Here is a 21358-nt window from a genome sequence, read left to right on the forward strand (position 1 = left end):
GTGCGTCAGAGAGTCAATTCCAGACAATGGATTTTGCAAAACCATCCCTGCACACCTGCCCACACTGCCACCATGTACAGGATGTTAGGAACATCCAATTAACTATAGAGATTATACTGACATTATTGAACTTTTCCCTCCATTGCCAGCTCTCATCAATTCACATCTACTTTTAAAAATTGACTCACCTCTGTGAGCTACCGTTCATTCCACAGCTACTGCCAAGAGATTTTCAAAATTTATTTATGATTGTGACACAAATTTTGTTCCAAATTTAACAAATGGATCCTATATAGCTTGTCTTCTGGCTCTCTCTCTCTTTTTTTTGGTACTGCAACTGTAAAGGAAGAACAGTGAGGGTTAATTCAAAAAGCAGATGGAAATGAATCTAATCCAGACTTGGATTTTCAAATTGAGTCTACTTTATATATCAACTTTTTTGGATTCAACAGTTCTTACCTGCAAGTGGAGGGATCTAATACGCGGATGTGCACAAAGCTGCCATGAACCCGAACCTGCACGGTCTTTTGTTCATATAGTTTTTCAAATAATAAAAAGTAAACAACACTGTCCAAAGGTTATGACTAGCCATGTGTCATTAAGCATTTTTCCGTGAGGTTACAGAGAGGTAAAATCCAATCCAATCTTGCTATTTTCGCCTAACAAACTTACAGAGCTTTTTAGTTAATTAGTAACCTTGGTCAGTCACCTTCCGGTAATTGCTTCCCTAAAGCCTAAACAGATGTAATAAGTACAGACTCCATTGGGATGGCAGGTGAAAGAAAGGGATGACGATTGTATGTTAGTTCCTATTGAGCCATGTTTAAGTAATGCAATTATTTTACTTTTTTCTTGTCTTTCTTCTTTCTTGCCGCTGTGCAGGCAGTCAGCTGACTGCTATTTGCATACTTTAAAGCTTGCCAGACACAACTGAAATATTAAACTCAGTGATACGACACTGTAATATATTCAGTTACATGTTGCATTTCTGCAAGAGGCTTGAACCAAAACTGATTAACTATTCCATGAAAGCCCTTTCCTGAGAACCGTCTACTGCCAGAACACCATTTGTTAATGAGCTACTCCCTTTCACCTGTATCTCATCCGTTTACTCTCGGTCTCTACTTCCTCTTCGCTGTTAATGCTGTTTCCCCTGTCACTGATGGGGTGGGGAAGAAGAGATGGGGAGTTAAGCATTTGTGTGTGTTCTCAGTGAGTGGGAGTGGGGAGTGTCGGGTGCGGTAGTTTAACATTCCAGGAATCCATCCACGGCCGAGCCTCATGGTTGTGTGATTCTGTCCGTTGTGCAGAGGAGGGCAATGAATGGCTAACCCACTGCATAACTCTGGAGACATTCCCCAAAATGCTGCCCACATTTGCACACGCTTGCATGCGTACACGCACTGTCTAGAGAATCTTGCGATACATTATGCTTTGATTAATACACACTATTAATCAAAGCGAAGAAAGAGAGAAAAAAAGAAATGCGCTCTCAGTACCAGCTAATGGTGATATTAATGTAGCAGAAAAAAGGCTCTGTGTGAATAGTTGTGGAAAGCTAAAGGTTCTGTGAAAAAAATTGAAATTTTATCCAGCGTGTCTTAACTTGTTGCTGGTAAACATCTTACATGGTCGATGTAGTCGTCCTTTACCCTCCGTGCACAAAAAAAAAAATCTTCACTTGAGCTGCAAGATGGCTCCTCTCCAAAACAATCTCCTTCCACGCTACAGAGGATCCTCAAGCCCTCTCCTTATATGCATTTTACTCACACAACATGGCACATACACACTCACAAAACACACACCCGCTGCCATCCTCTGCGCACGCATGTGGGTGGAAGGAGAAGGAGAGCAGAGGAGCGAAAGAAAAAAAAAGAGAGAGAAAGAGAGAAGAGAAGCCCTAACCCTTTCCCCTTGGCTGGTGGAAAGTGAAACTTCAGAGTTTTTCTTCCTCCCCCTCTGCATAGTGTTTGATAGTGTAGCACTGGCAGCCTCTGTGTGCCCCCCTGCCCACTCTCTCCCGTTGTGTTCTGGTGGCCAGCTGCTTGCAGAGTTGCAGTTGTACGTGAGTGGGTGGGTGAGACTCGTTTCCTGTGCTCCTCAGGGCTCTACTCCAACAACTACTGCAGCACGCTTCGGCCAGGGGCCACGGGGGCCACTATTCATAACAAACAGGGGGCTGGCTCCTCTCCTCCTCCTCTTCCTCTTCTTCCTCCTCATCTTCCACCATCATCATCACCACTACCGCCATCATCATCATCATCATCAACAACATCAACATCAGCATACTGCCCACCCACTCCACCCACACCACTGCACCCCTCTGAGCTTCGGCCCCTGGAGGCCCCCGGTCTGAGGGCTGGGGCACCCCTGCTGCACTCAGAGAGATTGGACATGGAAGTTGAAGAGGCCCCTGAGGGCCCAGAGCCCTCCACCTTGCCTGAGGTAAGTGTACCAGAGCCTGGCTCAGCTCCAGGGCACAGGCTGCTCTCTGGGCACTGCTACTCCACTCAGATAAAAGTTCTAACAGTGGAGATAAGTATCCAGGGGGCAGCATCACCCTGTTTCTATACACGCACACACCGAAGTGGTTTGAGAGGTGATGGAGGGTAGGAAGTGGCAAGTGATGTGGTGGGAGCAAGCTAGGAGTTTTTGCAAGAAGGAATTGGGGGTTAATGGGGATATTACCCTTATTTCAGAGAGAGTTCTTTTTAAAATGTTAGCACATCATTGCTCAATTCCTTTCTGTATCTCATTCTCTTTGTGGAATTTGGCATATTTCCTGCTTCGCTGGAGAAGAAATGCTATTTTTTTCCTTTGTTTGCTCTTTCTTTTCTGTATGCTTTGTTTGCTTTTCTCTTCCTTTCAGATTGCCAGTTCTTCGCTCATGTCTCCCTTCTCAAATAATCTTTTAATATAGTTAGACTTGAATTCACCTTCAAGCCAGAAATGTCTTTGCTCAACATTAGTGGTAATGTAGTCCGTAGTAGTTACATTAGTGATGACACGTCTAGTCACAATGGCAGCGTGTGCTTAGAGATGGCAGATAACAGGCAAGGTAGTGTGATGAGAGTGAGTAGAATCAATACAAGTAGACAATGAGAGGTTTGCTCTCGCAGCCCAGGAGATTGTTTGTTCTTCTCAGTGTGTGAGTGAGAGAGTGGGTGTGTGTGTGTGTGTGTGTGTAAGAGAGAGCATGGCAATATGAGCATGTGTAGCAGTGAGTTTTGTGCCAGTCTATGTGTGTGCGCTGTGTGTGCGGGTGAGCATTTAGGAGCAGCATTTGATTTCAGTGGACCTGCCTCCCAACAAGCCTCCCTATCTCTACGGACAAGCCATCTGTTTGCCCAGTGCATGGTGTTCTGTTCTTAGAGAGGAGGAAGGAGGAGGAGGAGGAGGAGGAGGAGTGTAGGGGCTGAGCAAATGGGCGGGGGTGAAGGAATGGCAGGAGCATGGAGTAGAAGAAGAAGAGTGGAGTTTAGTTTAGTTGCCGAAGGAAAGAAAGTGTGGGGACGGGTGTTTAGGTGCACCCGTCCCCACACCAAGAGAGTTTTGAGTTTATGAGTATCTCTCCTGTAATTCATTTATTAACACTGTAGCTCAGCATAACTGTTCATTCTGTGCCCATGAGACAGCTGTAGCATCCAGAAATGATTTACTATTTTTTTCTCTGTTTGCTTTCCAGTTTCAAAGTCGTTGAATAATCATGACCTTGTTTTGCTTTACTTTTTAATTTTCTGCTTCCATGTCTTTGTTTCTCCATTTCTTACAATTATTTTTTAAATAAGCTTGCCTTCACAGCTTGTACCATCTTCCTTCCTCTTGCATGTCCAGACAACATTCCATACAGGCTGTATAAATATGCCTGTGTGACATAACGATATGTTTTGCGCTTACAGGAGGGCACGAAAGACAAAGAAGACACGAAAGAATACAACACAGGTATGGAGTATGCTATAAAAGTTGTCACAATTTAATAGTCGTGATAACTTAAGCTTGTGCTTATTGTACCTCATTATTTCTCTGACTTTCACTCTCACCATCCTTCTCACTATTTCAGCCTTGGAAGGTGACCAGTCTCCTGTCGAGAGGGATCAGATGGGCGAGGGGAGTTGTGCGGGTGGCTTGACTGTGCCTGCGTCAGTGCCCGTGGTTGGCAGAGGGACTAAAGGGCTGCTTGGGCTGGGTGAAGAGGCTGGATTAGGGGAAAGGGTTGTGCCAGAGCACGGTGCCTGGCCCTCACAGGGGTTCGCCTGCTCCCTGTGCAAACGGCTGTTCCGCAGCCTGGAGCATCTCAGGGAGCACGAGTACCGCCACACCCTATCTCTGATGGCCTTGTCCCTTGACTGGCCAAGCATCCAAGGTTCGCACCACCAACCAACCCAGCCCCATCAACATCCGCAAAATCATCCTTTTCCCTTTCAGTCTTTATACCGGCCTGCGGTAGCTGAGCCTGCACCGGCGCGGTACCTGTGCTCGCAGTGCCCCGCCAGCTTCACTCTCAAATCTAATGCGGACCGACACGAGAAGACCATCCACTTCAAGAAGAAGTTGATGCAGTGTGTGTACTGTCTGAAACACTTTAGAGACCGCACAGACCTACACAGGCACCTGTCATCCGTTCACTCCAAAGAGAGAGGGCACACCTGCCCTGCCTGTGCCAAGGCTTTTAGCACCCAGAAAAACCTGGCCACACATGTAAAGGTGTGCTGCCAGGTGGGGTCAGTGCCAGGAGCTATACTGGGAGGCAACATTGGAATGGAAATGTCTCAGGGTGGGACTATAGACCCACTGTGGCGAGTAACGCAACAGATGAAGGTTGACAATCACAATCACAGTATCAATGTGGAAAACTGAGAGTGGAATTACAGGCAGCACGCTACACAATTTCCTACCCATCAGTTAGTCGTGTATCCTCAAATGTGTTTTACGTTCATGCCAAAAAATACTCTGTGGTGTCATCGCAGTAACAAAGTAAGAGTTCCTTTTAAAATCATATGTCTGTTGATTATGGATATAAATATCTAGGGACTTTTTCTATTGCTTGCAAAGTTTTATGTCACTATTTTTTTTTTAATGGTGACTCAAACTGACGACTAATGTGTCAAAACTGCACAACTGCTATGCAAAAAAAAAAGAGAGATACGTTTAAAACAAACCTTTGACTGAAAATATATGTGGTCTTTTTAGACTGAGCGAATAGTTTTAGTGAGCACTGAGTGTACCCATGAACAGGTGAATTACTTTCCACTGCAGTGCCGGGTTGAGAGATTTGGGGGGGGATGGGGGTTTCCACCTCCCCGACCTTAACCACTTGTCTCACTCTCTGTCGCCAGCCACCAGTCTGACTAAACTCTTCTCTCCTTTTTAGGCAGAGAGATCTTTATCTTTCTGTCCACCCCTGCATTAGGGGCACAAAGACATTCAAAGATATCTGCCAGGCATTACTCTGAGTCACAGCCCACACAACCACACCACCTGCAGGAATTTTGTAGCATTGCATCATAAGGACAGAATAAAAACCCAGGCGAGAATATGACTGATGCCAGGGGCAGTACGCCTCAGCTGATAGAAGGAACTGTCATAAAAGAACTGAAACACAGAACAAAAACATTCGATTTGAGAATTTGACCCCAAAATCCACCGCTATTGAGCACAGTATCTTGAACTCAGTGCGACATGACAGCTTTCAGTCAAAGACTGTCATATCGGTACAGATGAGGGGATGTGCTGAACGAGACAAAGCCAGCTAAAACAATAGATCAGTAGCAGCTAGGAAGGGGGGGTTGGGTGGTGTCATTTTCTCTTTCTCTGTCCATCTCTTCTCTCCCAGATCTGTAATTCTTGCAACGGCTGAGTGTGGTTGGAGCTGGACAGTAATTGGTCCTTCACGGCTCCGGCCCCTCTTAACCTCTGACCCCTCATCTGAAGAGGAAGTGGGCAATGAAGGGCAGATTCTGGATGATCTTAGTGATGTCACGGCTGCAGATAGATAATGGTGTGGTTGTGAGCACGGGGTAGAAAATGAGAGATCAAGAGAGACAAGTAGGCAAATGCAGGAGAATAATAAGAGAGGTGGTGGAGGATGTCGATGGGCAGAAGCAGGATTATTGGAATCAGCTTGAACACTGGCTTGAAACCCATTGCTAATGTAAATTTACACCAATTTCTGCCAAAATTTTCGCTCTTTCGTTTACAGCAGGCCTTTAACATGCAACAAGATACTGTCTTGATAAAACCCAATTACAGTAAATAGGTTTATTGTGTATACGCATACTGTGATTACTATGCCCAAAGAGAAGCTATTCACCTGTGTTTACTTCTAATTATCACTTGAGCACACTGAGCTGCAACTTCTTTGTGCTTAGAATAGCAGAACTGGTGTCAATTGGGAATCTGTCTGCTTCCTGTTGTGTGCATATCCTGTGGGGAATTCCTAAATGCCAAATCCTTTCTACCACAGAATCCCACATTTTCAGGTAGCACGCCCTGTCCTAGCCAGCAGCCGGGACAGAGCAGCAGGCTCGCAGAAGTCAGGAAATAGTCAGAGCCAGTCACTGAGTAGAAATGAAAAATACTGAAAGGCTGTTTTTGAGTGCTGTTGCAAAATGTGAAAATACTGAAAGATATTTTGTTCTACATTCTAGATTTTCTCATTGACATCCCTGTGTTGTACAAAAGCTGTACTTTTCAAACAAGATTCTACTTGTAGATTTTATGCTGTAATTAAACTATGATGGAAATTTTTAAACGTTGCTGCCGTTTTTATTCTTCAATGAAGCTATCCGTGTTATGTACACATGTGCACACATACACACACTGCAATATTTCTCTCATTACTTTTGCACTTTAACCAAAAAACAAAACAAAACTGTTGTGCAGTTCATGTGTATTTGCATGCTTTTTTTGTGATGTGCTTCTTGAATATTTAATCAGAGCAGAAGTCGATTTGCAGATGGAGGTAAATATATTGTAAAAGCTTGTAACCCCTACCGTATGTTTGACTCCCAACTATACGTGATTAGTGTTTGTTGTGTTTTTGTATTCGTAAATCCAATTCCAGTCTCCCCGAGTCATATGCTTTGTGTCAGTGGCTAGAAACAGACAAACACAGAGAAACAGTTTACTTCGATGTCTTTTACCTAAGCTACCACTTAAATCTAGACTTTAAATAAAAGATTCACCAGACCCCGACACAACACTAAGACATGGTATTAATATTTGTTGTATTTTGCCTCCCCTTGTGTGACTCAATATTCCTTCTTTGTGTGGGTGATTTTATTTTCTTGTCATTGTCTGTGTTTGTCTTTCTGTCTGTGTTTTTCGCTGTCCATAGAAGAGACCCTCTAGTGCAACTAAGGCAGACTGGCTGTTGTGTTATGTGTTTATAGTATCTCTTTGCCTTTATTACTTTAGTATAGAGGAAGAGCTGTTGCCAGGGCAACCGTAGCTTTGACGGGGATTGGGGTGACCATGGGAATTGATGGTACATTTCTAGACCATGCCGCTAATTAAATGCAGTAACTAAAAAGTGACATGTTGGTTTATTTAAACAAGCTTCACTCAACCTTCAATTCTTTTTTTCTCTCCCCCTTTTTTCTCTCTATCCTCCCTCCCTTTCTCTCTCCTTTCAGTGAATGACTTCACGGTGATCCGCAAAAAGTTCAAGTGCCCCTACTGCAGTTTCTCTGCTATGCACCAGTGCATCCTAAAGAGGCACATGCGCTCCCATACTGGTGAGAGGCCCTACCCCTGTGAAATCTGTGGCAAGAAGTTCACCAGAAGGGAGCACATGAAGAGGCACACACTGGTGAGTGCAGGCCTTCATTTACATGTAGGAGGTAGCAAATTACACCTTACTCAAAGTGAAGATTTAAAGATGTTATATATAAGAGACAGACAAAACATTATATATACATTACCGACTCGTTTGTTAATTCCTGTGTAGAAGCTTTGATTTAACATCAATGCTATTACCATCTTGGTTTTTTGGGGGGGGGGGAGCCATAAGTGATTTGGACAAAAGGCCAGCTTATTTAGATGCTATAGTGCATTCACAGACACCAGCTACTTAGTTCAAAGCAATCTTAGACAGTATAAAAGATGGACATAGCTACCACTGGGTTCTGAAGTGCCCCTTTTGAAGCCTTGGGATTAACGTTTCTACCATCGCCATCTTGTTGCAAAATACTGGATGTGATGTGAGGTTTACCGCAGACTTTAAAACCACTCTCTTGTTCTTAGCAATTTATTGTGTGTCTTCAGATCACAGAAAATACTCAATTTCGAAACACAGTATGAGCAAGATTTACAAAATAAGCAGAATTTTTTATTCAGTGTGACCCAAAACGAGTGACACAGTGAGTGTATAAACTCTGTGGGAAAGTGTTTACAGAGGTCAAATTAGGAGGCCCTAGATCTCTCTTGAGGTTTTACAGACATTTGACCATCCATCATATGATGTTAGCTTGTCTGCCGGAAATGTTACAATCATGGTCACAACCTAGCTCACAATTTAAGTAAACAAGGCCCCAGTCACAGAGACCTAAAGAGTGGTCCAAAACCATCTCATAATCACCGATCGTGAGTGAAAATATTTGTATTTCCTGACTTGTTATTAGTGGTTGCTGGAGGTTGATGGCAAATGAAAATTGCTAAAGCCCCATGTCACAGGTCTGCAGACTGGTCAATGACCCCCCTGGCAGTCACCTGTTGCCAGCAAATAAATTGTATTCCTCTTCCTCTTTATTTATTCTGTCACTAGCATATTGCTGCAATTGTAATTTGAATGGATTCACATTCAGTTTCAGCTGTGAAGTTGCAGGCTTTTGCTCTTCCACTTGGAATTTAAAAATTTTGCAAAAATGTTGTGTTTCCATCCCACAGGTCCACAGCAAAGACAAGAAGTACGTCTGTAAAGTCTGCAGCCGAGTCTTCATGTCAGCAGCCAGTGTTGGAATCAAGCATGGCTCCCGCCGCCACGGCGTCTGCGCTGATTGCTCTGGCAGAGGCATGGCCGCACTCCTGGACCACAATGGTGAGGTGGGTGGCGATATCTCTCCGGAGGAGGAGCTGTATCCTGGCGACCGTTTCCACGATGACCAAGCAGAGTGTGATGGAGATGGAGAAGGGGAGGAGGAGATGATGGTCGAAGGGGACGGAGAGATGCTGGGAGAAGGGGAGGAAGACAGAGGGAAGTGGAAGGACTCAGGGATGACCGCTGAGACGCACGGAACGCTGGACAATGAGAAAGAGGAGAGTGACTCCTCGGCACAGGAGGGGGAACAGCAGAATGGGAGCGAGAAGGACTTTGCCTGGATCTCATAGAGTCTGTCCGGCTCCTGTTAGTGACCCATCGACCGATCTCTGAAGATCTTTTGTGATCTCTCAGGCAGAATCCTCTGCTCTCTTTACCCATTCGTCCCACTTGGGGCAGGCCTTCCTTTGAGTGGAAATGCTGTAGGGTGATGCGCGACAATGATCTAATACCATTACGAGTAACACTCAAATGCACACATACCGACATGCACACACTTTTACCACACACACACGCACACACACACACACGCACGCACGCTCTTCTCAACCTTGACTGCCATAGTAGAGGAAGAGATGGCTCAGTGCAAGGCTTTTTCTGCTTACCTCCTTTAATTCTGATGCAGTGTTTTTGTGTTATTTTTCTCGAGGGTTCAGGCCAGAGTCCAGTAGTTTTCTACTCTGTCAAAACAGGAATCAATGGCGGCGCTGCCAAGGACATGGCCAACGCCAGACTGCTATGTATGTTTGCCATCACAATCATCATGGAAATCAAGGATCACTGACAGTGTAGGGAAATAGCCAGGAGGAAGGCTGTCTTGGTCTTATAACTATGACTATAATGCTTCTGGGAAAAGTGTCTCCCTATGAGTGAAGGGGGGGTCTAAATCTATTGCAAAGCTACGTGTGTCAGAGGACCGGGCAGCCCAATGGCACATTGTTGAGTCCTACTGCCACAGACTTGCACTTTAATGACAACTGACTCCTATCAATACCCTGAACCCGTGGTTTACATTTTTGATCTGATCTTTACTTACCTAAACAACTCGGTGACCGCACCTACCTTTAAGGATATACTTTATGTCCTCTTGACTGTTATCACGAAATAGAAATCACTGAATCTTTGTGCAGATTGCTGTTTATATAGCCTATGCCTTTCAGTGGGGTCCTTAATCTTTTCTTCACTTAAGTTTACCGCCTGGTTTCTATTGATCCATTCCAAGAAATACTGGAGTTTTGAGAAATGTACATAAAGTTTTGTTTTGGTTTTGGGGTTGTTTTTTTGGGGGTGGGTGGAAATTTAAAAGGGGCTGTAGGCTGTGCGAGACAGAGAGAGACAGAGAGACCGAAAGATGCTTTTTAGCGTTTCAGCCGTCTTCACCCACAGAGTGGACATCAGTTTCTGCTTCCTGTTTTTAAAATCAATTCAAGCACACAGTGGATGCTCTACACTAATAACTCTTTCCTTCTCTCTCGCTTTCTCTGGTCCAGATTCTCTCACACTGGAGGTTGTGACGATAGGACCTGAGAGCTAAGTCTCTCACACTTAAGGAGGAGCTGCCTTTGTGTAAATTTTTTTTTTGGTTTGTTCGTTTGCCGTGTGCGCGTTTTAAGTGAGTCATGTAATTCCACTTGCTGGAATCAGAATATGCAGACTCTTTCCACGATTCTTTTGCTGATATGCTTTCTCTGGCTTTGCAAGGTTAAAAAAACAAGAAGAATTGCAGAATTGTGCTTGAAATTCAGAGTTTGCTCTTTGCAGAGAGTGTAATTTGACTTTGTTTTGTTTGACAGCTATTTATTGAGAAACCTGTTTGTTTATTTGTGGATTCCTAATTTTCAGAAGTCCTTCCCTTGCTCTCGCCCTCTCTGTACGTGTTGAGTGGAACAGGATGGCTGCTTGTATGCAAGGATGAGTGTCCAGTGGCCAAAAGATATTCTATATTCAGTTCTTAAGATTATTTCCATGTTTTGGTTTGTTTTTTGGTTTGTTTGTTTTCGGCAAAGTTGACAATTCAAGTGAGTCAGATGACATGTCTTATTATTATGAATATCAGAACTATGATTACTTGTCGTTGATGTTACTATTATTAATTATTATTAAGTGCTGGATGCTAAGCTTTATGGTGTGTTCTTTTTTTTTGGATATTTTATATCTTGTATAAGAAAAAAAAAGCTTTTATACTTTGCCTTGTTGTGGACAGCAAGCCATGGGGCTTTTATCAATCTTTTATTGTGCCAGTTTATGCTTTCTCTGTCGTATTTGCTTTTATTTTTATTTCTTCTTTTTTTTTTTTTTTACCAGGGGGGAAAACACATTCACTGTCAAACATCTCTGTTAGATATTGATTGAAACATGTATTCAGCACATGCTTTTGCATCACTAATGTACACTAATTGATTAATATCGAACCAAAAACAATCTAGTAATTTGTATACATAAAGTGCTTTTGTTTCACGGTCTGTGTGTGCAGGTGCTTCTGGATTTATTGTTGTGGTAAACAGTTTTGTTGTTGGGTTGTTTTTATTTTTTTGAACCTGTCATTATTCGTCACAGTTTGGAAAAACAAAAAACAAAAAAGTGCACGTTATGGTATTATTGTGAATATGAAGGGCTGTGTGAAAGGACCAGCTAGCTTTTGAAGACCGCATCCTAAAACCAGGCTGATTCTTTTTCCTTTCTTTTTTCTGGCTACTGCTGTGTCTCACGCCTTTGATGACACGCAATCAAGTAGAAATGCAATGTGCAGACGAAACACGTCTATCGGACAGTAGAGCGTTGAGTCCACATGCTGTATTCCTATATGTCAGTGCTTTCCTGGCTTGACCCCAGTTCATTTACATAAAGGGAAAGAGTGCTGCAGTAGTAACTCTGGGAAACATTTTGTTGCCAGTGCTGGTCGCACACATTTGGCCTCTTCTGTAGGTGCCATGGACTGCACTTCCCATCAGCCCCTGCTGAGAGACTCTCAGTACAGTGAGATTTGTGATGCTTTCTTTATGTCTGACAGATATCTTTATTTTATTTGCATTATTTATTGTGCTTTTGTTTGACCCACTTATCAAACAGTTGTACTTTTCTGGGGTGAAAAAAAAAGAAGAAAGACAATGGGGTAGAATATGTTTATGAATGTCAATGGTGGGTGTGGAAGGAGCCCATAATCGGTGGCAAATCTCTGTCCTGTGGTGCTGTTTTGGCCCCTGAGAGGCATCTGGATGTATGTGTGACTCCCCCGGCCCCCGCGCTCTTCTCACGATCTGTACTGTACGTCTTCTTCCTCATTCTGGGTTGTACTTCAGGAAAACGTCTGCCATCAACCCCTCAATATGTGCCTCAATGACATTTCACCTGTGTGCTTGCAAGAGTGTTTGTTTCCAAGAGACGACTGAATATTTGTAACTCAATGGATAGAGATTATCGAGATGCGACCGATCAGATTAGAGGGCCGAAACGTTCGAGGATTTTGAAAACTTCAAAGAGACAAATCATGATGGGCGACCAGATTCTCCTTCCCACTGTGTGTTGATGACCTTTTGTGCCCTGATTCTGTGGTCTTAACTGCATGCCTATGTTCATTTTGTCATACCAAAGCGGCATCTTCGGCATCTGCACACAACTGTCTCATTCCACACGATGCAAAACTGGAATTTTTTGCTCTATTGCAGATGAATATGGGTATTCTTAGACATGTACAAATTGCAATCCTCATTTAGCCTGTATAGCTTGATTCACACGTGCAAATCATGAAGCCATAGATATGGGTATATCTATATTATACTATATTTCAAAATTGGCGCTTTTTACTTTAGATTTTGTTCTTCTACTAAGAGTGATGTGTGTATACCTTCATATATATAAATTTATATTACTATTATATATTATTTATTTTCTCCCTCAAGTTTCAGAGGGTCTCTGATTTGTAAAAGGTCGCACTTGAAGCTTGAGGTTTGTTTATTTTCATTGGGAATATTGTTCAATATGATGCTGACTTTATATTATCATAATCCTGTGTTTGTAACAAAATGTGCTAAATAATCAAAAAAAAAAACCTGTCCTGTTTTTACACCTGTTTTGTTTTGGGCAGATTTTAAGTGCTCTTGTGCTGATATTTTTTTGGTTGATAGTACTGATCACAAAACATTTTTACAGTCAACCATGAGCCTCCTGTTTTGATGTTGGGACAGGCCCGCCAGCCGTCCAAGCCTCTTTCTAATTCATGTTTAGTGGAAGAATTAGCTTGACTATTATTTGCAAAAACCAATCAGTCTCAATAAATTTTGAAATTGCTGCTGTAAAGAAGTGACCAGTGTGTGCTGTGCCTTTTGTTTTCATGAACACAGCTAATAGCAATGGTGCTGTCACACCACCTGTTGTCCACAAGGGGGAGGAATACACAAGTCAAAAGACAGCCGAGGTAGCAAAAGCAGAAGGAATGAATCCACTGTTGCCTTTGAAGCTTACACTTCGATAGTCATAGTCATCTTCATATAAACAAATGAACCCGATGACAAGGCTGCTTCCATTTAGGTTTTATTTTCCTTTCTGTCACATTACATCACAGAGATCACATTATCGACATCATACATGTTTCATCCATCTTTCCAAGCTCTCGTCATGAGCTTGACATTCACACAAATACTCCTTGAGTGCACCACTCCTCAGAAAGTGCTTCCTCCATGTGCGTGGGACTGCTGATGAGGACCAGAGGCCAAGCCCACACACAGGAGAAATCTTGCCCTCCAGTGAAGACCCAAGACTGATGTCAAGTTTCCCACAAAATGCTCTTAGCACTGTGTGTTTGTGTGTGTTACGGGTTGCAATGAGCATTTTTACATCTGGTGAAAAACAGACTACATCAGCCTTGGGTTATTGGATACTTGGAGGGGAAATCTAACACATAAAACCCTTCAGTGTTGTATCTCCTAACGAAAAAGAAAAAAAGGGGGGGAAATGAGCGATACTAGACATGCAAAATAACCTCAAACTCAACCAGACAATCAATCAATCAATCGAGAAATAAAAAGCAAAGGTTGGTTTTTATGCCAGCCAGCGTAAGGCTCAGTAAAAACACGAGATGGTACGGGGAAAAAATAGGTCATCGGATGAGAGAAGTGACAGACGGAGTAAACTCCCAGACAAACAACACAGCAAAGTAGTAGAAGAAGCAGAGAACTGTGTAGAGCTGCCATTGCAATGCATTACATTTGATTTGGAAGGAGATCTATTGGCTTTGCTGCTGCTGGTTTACAGACGACATTCACAAAAGCACCACATCAATTTTGACGTAATTGAAAAAAACAAAAAAAGAACAAAACAACAGCAAAACAAAGGCTTTCTGATGCACATTTCAAGGGTTTAGTTTAGCTTAATATACTGGGTAAAGGCTTGGGTGTGACCACAATAAAGCTGGACAGGACAAGAACAGGAAGTGGAAAAGGTGATCGGGAAAATCGCTGTAGTAAAAAGGAAGTGGAAAGGATATGTTTTTTTGTTTTTTGTTTGTTTTTATGTGAGAAGTTGGAAGACACTAAAAGCATGCCATCTATTGGAATGTGCAAGGCAGGATCAAAAATTTCCATGGTGCCCCATGATGAAGGTTATCCTGCCTAACAAAAAACTTAACATCAAATCCACAAACAACACCTCTGACAATGATAACCACACAGAAAAACAAAAAAAAATGCCAGGGTAAAAGAACAGCAACAGTGTGAACGTCACCAAAAAGCAAGTTAGTTCTTGTTCCATTGTAAAGCGTTTCATTGCACAAAGTAGGATAGTAAAGCAATACTGCAAGGTCGTGCCATTTTATATGATTTAGCACTGCGGCAACAGCTGTCTGTGGGTGTTAAAGATTTGGATACCAAAAATCAGGACATGTTAAAGGTTCACTACAGGCCAATACCAACTAGCCAGCAACTATTACAACAACAAGAACAAAACAAAAAAAAAAGACTTTATACTTTTTTTTTTTTTTATAGGTTTTACATTCAACATGTTTTGTTTTTCTCCCCTTTGCCTCTAAGCTACAATATACATTGAATCTGTTCACTATAACTTCTCAAACAACTTTAAAAATGAAAGAAAAACATTCGGTACTGTAAAAAAAAAATTCCTTTTCATATGACAGTTACAACAAACAAAAGAAAAGCGATATATGAAAAAAACCCCACAACAACCTCACGGTTCTCTTTATGTTGCATATGTACAAAAAAGCCCTGAAAATGCACAAAACCATCTATATCGTCACTGCTTTCCATCTACTGCTAATGTGCACACCCACAAACAGTCAACTTCTATCTCCATCTCTCATTATGTAGCTGAAAAGGGGTAATGGCTGATCTTGTCACCACAAATGTTCTCTTGTCTAACACAAGAGCAATTTTGTTCCCATGTTTTTACCCAAGATTCACTCAAAGAACAAAACTCCTAATAAAACAAGTCTAGGGACTTACCCTCACACGCCAGTTTAGTGCAACTTAAGAAAAAACAAAAAACCTGCCTCTGTGGCAGGCAGAGGGTCATACTAGCTTAACAGGTGCTAAAAGTCCCATTCTCTGCCTGCTAAAGCGCTGGCCTGTAACCACCGTTGGTGGAATCTGAAAGTGCTTGCACTGCGGATGGGGAGGAGAGAGAGAGAGAAAGAGCTAAAATGGGGTGCATTTGACACTAACCCAAAGCTCAGCGAAGGATACAAAATAAAAAAGTGGTATCCAGCACTAATAACATATGTACATGTTACTTTTTTCAGCAAAATGTAAAGAAGCAGGAACTTGTTTTTAAGTAAAGGAAGCACAAGGCTGAGCTTTGTGGATAAAAATTGTACTGTGAAAAGAAACTCCAGGCAATAAAACACTGTAAAGCATTTGTTATCAAGCTGATAATGTGTAGCTACTGGCTAAAACTGGTGTTTTCCCATCACTGAGACAAGGCTGGTGCTGCGTTCATCCCTTGGCACTCTTCCAAGGAAAGGCAAAGTGACTACCGAGTACCTCACTGTACTTCCAGTACCACGCTCCTAAAGCTGGCAGCACTGCCGTGTTTAGTACAACAACTCTGACACAGAGTGCAAGACACTGACTCTCAGGATCACGTGCTAATAATGGGGAACCGCAGAGGTTCGCAACCCCTGCCCCTGACACCCCATTTATTCCATCAGGCAGTGACGATACGCCTCCCACCCACGACCCCGCCCAAAACAAAATACCCCTTTCACTTAAAAAGTTTCGTATATAAAATTTTCAGTTATAAAAACGCGTCTTTGCACAGTGCAACCTAGTGCAACTTGATTAGTTCAGTATATCTTTTCCTTTTTGTGTTCTCTTCATTGGCACTTGGTGAAATGGTTAATTTTCTGACGTTAGAGGCCTGCTGACCTAGCTTATGTGAGATGCCACTGGAATAATGCTTTTCTTTTAAAAGGTGGGGAAATTAATGTTCAATAACAACAATAAGTGCTCGTGTGTGTTTAATGCTAGAAGGGGGAAGTGCTACCATACACAGTGGGGGAAATTATTATTTCATCCCTTGCTGTATTTACAAGTTTGCTCACTTACAAAGAAATAAACAGTGGCTAATTTTTAAGGGAGAATACCAACCAACCAAAAAAAAAAACCAAAACAAAAAATCCCCCCCCCCCAAAAACACCAACATTACATAAACATCATAAATTTATTTGCAATCAGTGAGTGAAATAAGCATCTACTACAACCCAGCCAGAGTTCAGGGTCCAACAGATTGGCTATGTGCCCATGTGGCATACAGATTACAGCCAATCAGTTAGAGATAGTCCTTTATCTCCACTGATTGGCTGCACTAGACCTGCACTAGGCTGGAATGAGCTACAAGACCATCAGTAGGAAGGTTGGTGAGAAAGTGACAACTGCTGGTGTGATTTTTGGGAAATGGAAGAAATATAAAATGACTCAATCGCCCTCAGTCTGGAGCTCCTTGCAGGATCCTGCCTCACAGTGTGAGGATGATCATGAAAAAGGTGGTGGATTAGCCCAAAACTACACGTGAAGAGTTTGTTAATGATCTGAAGACAGTTGGGATCACAGTCACCAAAAATACCATTGGTAACACACTAGTACGCTGTAATAGACTGAAATGTTGCAGCACCTACAAGGTCCCCCTGCTCACGTAGACCCATCTTAAGTTTGCCAGTGAACATCTAAGTGATTCACAGCAGGCTTTGGAGAAAGTGCTGCAGTGAGGCATCAACGCAACCTGTCATGTTTGGAGGAACAGAAATGCTGAGTATCACTCAAAGAAAACCATCCCTACAGTCAGAGGTGGAAACATTATGCTTTGGTGCTGTCTTTCTGCTAAGAGCACAGGGCAACTTCACCGCATTAAAGGGGCCAATGGACAAGGATGTGTACTGTAAAATCTTGGAAGAGAGCCTCCATCAGTCAGCCAGAACACTGAAGATGGCTCGTGGATGAGTCTTGCAGCATGACAATGACCCAAAATATACCGGCAAGGCAACAAATGAATGGAGTGGCCTAGCTAGTCTCCAGACCTCAGTCCTAGAGAAAATCTGTGGAGGGAACTGAAGCTGAAATTGAGCTTTAAAGTGCCAAACAGAGGCCAAGAAAACTGAGTGGATTTAGAGTTTCTGTAAAGAGGAGTGAGCCAAAATCTCTCCTGAGATGTGTGCAAACCTGGTGACCAACTACAAGTAACGTCTTACCGCTGTGCTTGTCAGCAAGGGTTTGTCCATCGAGTACTAAGTCATGTTTTACATGCAAACTTTTATGTAATGTGGGTTTTTTGTTGGGTTTTTTTGGTTGATATTCTGTCTGTCTCCATTAAAATGTAACTACCATAAAAATCTGTTCATTTCTTTGTAAGTGAGTGAACTCAGGAGATAAAGTAATTGTTTCTCTCACTCTAATGTGGCATCAACCAACAACAGACAGCACATGCGACTCTGCGATGACAAAGGACAGCACAGGTGTTTCTATGGCGACAAATGTCTGAAGTCATCCTGTACCTCAGTCAAGGAGACAGTTCAAAGATTGCATTCTCATACGGAGGACAGGCACTCTGTTTGTCATACATTTCTACTGAGATCAGGTAAAGGCAGTGTCGCTTAGAGAGTCGAGGGCATGCTGCCGAGCTGCATATAAAATCTGCTAACAATAAACACAGAGTTGAATCTCAAAAAAAAAAAAAAAGAAAAGGAAAAATATATATCTGTTTTATGTCTCTGAGAGAAAAAAAAGCTACCAGTTAAAAGTTTTTTCTTTCTAATGGAGTTGGGTTGTATCAGAATTAGCAGTCCAAAGAACAGGAGATATTACAAACTACACAGAAGATCCAGCAACACTTTCAACAGTCACATCCTGACACATGGGTCAACTACAAGAGCTCATGACGCCTTACTCACTTTCAGACTTCACCTTCTTTTCTGTGAAAGTAGGTGAAGTTTTGCCAGAAACCTTTATTTTGTCACTAAGAATGTCGGCACTTTTATTTGGCTCAATGGTTAATGGGAAGTATCTTTAGAAGATTATCTTTCATCTCAGTCATCTAAATCTAAAAAAATACCTCAGCCAGCTCTGAGAAACCTGATGAGAGATGTACACTATGAACGGGGAAGGGGAATATGCATAAATAATAATGCACTCTTAACAATTGTTCCTGATTTTTTTTTTTAAATTAATATCAAAAACAGATCACTACATAGATTACTCATGTCATTTATTTGTCAATTATAAGTGCTTTTTGCCATTGAAGCTCACAATTTAAAGCTAGTTAACCTTTAAACAGGGACAACCTAAAAAATATCTTGTTTTTATTTTGCTCTCTGTTGCTTATTTCAGATAAATGGGATTTTAAGACGTAACCATTTACTTTAAATTTCCAGTAGTGATGTAAAACGTCCTTAAAGGGGCTATGTTGAGCGGGAAAAAAGAACAATAAAGAATTTAACCTTCTAAAAATCTCCCACTTATATTTTATCTAAAGCATGGAAATCTTGGCCTCTCCTTTACTCTTATAGCCCTAATCTGAAAAGTAAGACTTCATTTTGGTAAAATATTGCTACATTAATTGTTTACATAAATCAGTCAATCTACAAAAACCCTGCCCTGCACTGACTTGACTTAATCCTGCTTATTTATTTCCAAATGTTACACCAGAGCAAAAGATAATTTCAGACCTATGAAATTAACTGTGGTGTGCAATGCTGGTTAATGCTAACTATTCCAAATATGGCAGAGTGAGTAACCTGTCCTCTTAAAACTGTAAGAATATGAATTAGAGCGCCTGATTGTCATCATCAGGTGGCAATCAAGTCAGATAATAAGTCAGACTGTAAGTTAAAGTTTCAAAGGGCAGTTCTCATTCACGTATCGTCGTGGTAAACAATCTCTTTAAGAGCATCAGCTGTTAGAAGAAAAAACTATCAGCCTTTCAGCCTCAACTCAACCACAAAGCAAGACAGATGATAATCAATCCTGCAACTCTGCCAATTGCACAGTGAATCTACTTGTTGCGTCAGCAACTCATTGCTGAAAATAAACTACACAGTATAAGAAACAGATGTCCACTTTTTTTTGTTACCATGACACTTTAAAAGAAGGTGCATATTTCTAAAAGTAGAGAGAAGAACAGAGGGAAATACATATCTTGAAAACATTTTGGTGCATCACAGGAAATATTTTTGTACCACTTAGTGTGAAGGGTTTTTGTGCAGCTTTGCAAAACAAATATAGCTGTTTGGCTACTCTGAATCTGTGTAACAAACTAGTTGTTTGATACTGGACAAAACGCATTTCGACATGCAGTCAGCCAGACTGCTGAAGACAGAGATGGTAGAGCTTACGCCAAATCTGCTGGCTGTAAGTGAACAGGCTTTTTGCACCTGGTAGGTTTGGAGTCCCTTAAACAGTGACACTGAGAAACAGATATGCTACAGAGGTCTTACAAAGCACATCAGGTGTTAACCCATGATCCGACTCAAAAACAGTAGCTTGCATGATGCTCTTCTGATAAACAACAGAGCATGCCCAAAAGCTTATTTGTAGTCTTTAAACAATGCCTTGAGTTGAAGCAATTTGAAAACAAAAACTCAAATCAAAAGGCTTATAATCGAATTTAAATGTTTCTTTTTTTTTCCTTAACTCAACAGAGTGAAAATGTTTCAGTCTTAGAACAAAGTATCCAAACCTGCATAAAGATTTTTTTTCTCTCTCTCTCGAGAAGTTTTTTTAAAATGTTTGTTTTGAAGCATCAGTTTTGTTTTGTCTTTGTGTTTGGAAACGGAAAAGAGTGAAGGCGAAACCCACTGCTGGGCTGGAGGAAGCAGTGCTGAGAACTCCATTGTGAAGAGACTCCCCTTATTTCCTCAGTGGAAGTGTCCACCTCGCTGTCGCTCCTAGAGGGGAAGAGCTCATATCGCAGACCGAGGAAGGGGACTTTATTAGTCGGTGAATCTCTGACAGGCCTTTTTCCAACGACAGGCTGTGCACCACATGTCTCTCTTCTCCATGCCGTACACCTTTCGGCACTTCTTCGCCTCCCCACGGGGTTTCCTTGGTAACAGCAGATGTGACAGCATAAGGACATGCACATAGACATCCAGACACACACATGGGCAAACGGCAAACATGTACGTACAATGTGCTTAAAGGTGAGTAGGTACAGTATCTCTCTTTTAAATAATTCAGTGATTCAGTACAAGAACACCATTTTTGAAGAGGCCGATATTATTATACCTATACACATGTAATATCTGACATGGTTCAGCACCTTGAAGAGTAACACAGGCTTTTGGCGGTGCACAATTATAATTACACATATGATCCAAACGCCATTATAAGAATTTAAAACAGTCAAACTACTTATCAGCAGAATTAAATACCCAGCCCAATAACATCACACAGGTACGAATGTAATCACATTCACGTTTCAGAAAGTATATTAGTGCAAGCAGCAGTTTTATTCATTTAACCTACTGTGACCCACTGAAATGATAATAGCTTTGTAGCTACAATAGCCAAAATCTTTCATTTTAGTTCCCAGCCTGAGGAGTTTGCATGGACTTCCTGCAGACTCCTCTAAGGGAACTAATGGGAAGTGTGTTGAAAGCATAGACAATTAAAAAAAGGTGGACGCAGGTATCATGACGTCACCAACTGGTTTCTGAAGTCCAGTTTTACACCCTCGAAATGAGCGTTTCTTGCCATCTGACAAGGAGGGGCACGTCTGACTGTGAAACCATGTGCTTTGTCGGCTATTGACTTGTGTTTTACAAGTTGTTAGCCAATGACTACGCGGTTTCATACCATTGATAATGCTCCATTTTTTACAGTA

The 21358-nt window shown here is 41.9% G+C and overlaps 3 protein-coding genes across 6 annotated transcripts in view; 2 read left to right on the plus strand and 1 right to left on the minus strand.

Annotated features, from left to right (window-relative positions):
* The window catches only part of zbtb46 (zinc finger and BTB domain containing 46), a 57075-nt gene extending 50324 nt beyond the window's left edge, over positions 1–6751 (plus strand). For both annotated transcript variants that reach the window (XM_086278283.1, XM_086278282.1), the window contains exons 5-7: positions 2105–2445; positions 3900–3942; positions 4061–6751. In XM_086278283.1, coding sequence (XP_086134409.1) covers positions 2105–2445; positions 3900–3942; positions 4061–4857 — 1181 coding nt within the window. In that variant the 3' untranslated portion in view covers positions 4858–6751. The remainder of the gene's footprint in view (positions 1–2104; positions 2446–3899; positions 3943–4060) is intronic.
* Positions 6752–6898: 147 nt separating this feature from the next.
* LOC147305917 (zinc finger and BTB domain-containing protein 46-like) lies at positions 6899–13334 on the plus strand. Its single transcript, XM_086278285.1, has 3 exons — positions 6899–7486; positions 7635–7810; positions 8887–13334. Exons 1-3 carry the CDS (start codon positions 7474–7476, stop codon positions 9325–9327), a joined length of 630 nt encoding a protein of 209 aa, XP_086134411.1. The 5' UTR covers positions 6899–7473; the 3' UTR covers positions 9328–13334.
* Positions 13335–13554: 220 nt separating this feature from the next.
* The window catches only part of slc2a4rg (SLC2A4 regulator), a 41156-nt gene continuing 33352 nt past the window's right edge, over positions 13555–21358 (minus strand). For all 3 annotated transcript variants that reach the window (XM_086276138.1, XM_086276140.1, XM_086276139.1), the window contains one exon: positions 13555–20577. In XM_086276138.1, coding sequence (XP_086132264.1) covers positions 20466–20577 — 112 coding nt within the window. In that variant the 3' untranslated portion in view covers positions 13555–20465. The remainder of the gene's footprint in view (positions 20578–21358) is intronic.

This window comes from Aulonocara sp. 'chitande type north' Nkhata Bay, linkage group LG20, assembly GCF_057382095.1.
Source record: "Aulonocara sp. 'chitande type north' Nkhata Bay isolate Kocher_YH1m ecotype deep benthic linkage group LG20, A_spYH_male_GT1.1, whole genome shotgun sequence".
In the NCBI taxonomy this organism is placed as follows: domain Eukaryota; kingdom Metazoa; phylum Chordata; class Actinopteri; order Cichliformes; family Cichlidae; genus Aulonocara; species Aulonocara sp. 'chitande type north' Nkhata Bay.

Bases quoted from the DNA above. Each gene is read 5' to 3' on its own strand.
- LOC147305917 (XM_086278285.1), top strand. The intron at 7,811-8,886 runs GTGAGTGCAGGC...TCCATCCCACAG, and splicing joins ACATGAAGAGGCACACACTG to GTCCACAGCAAAGACAAGAA.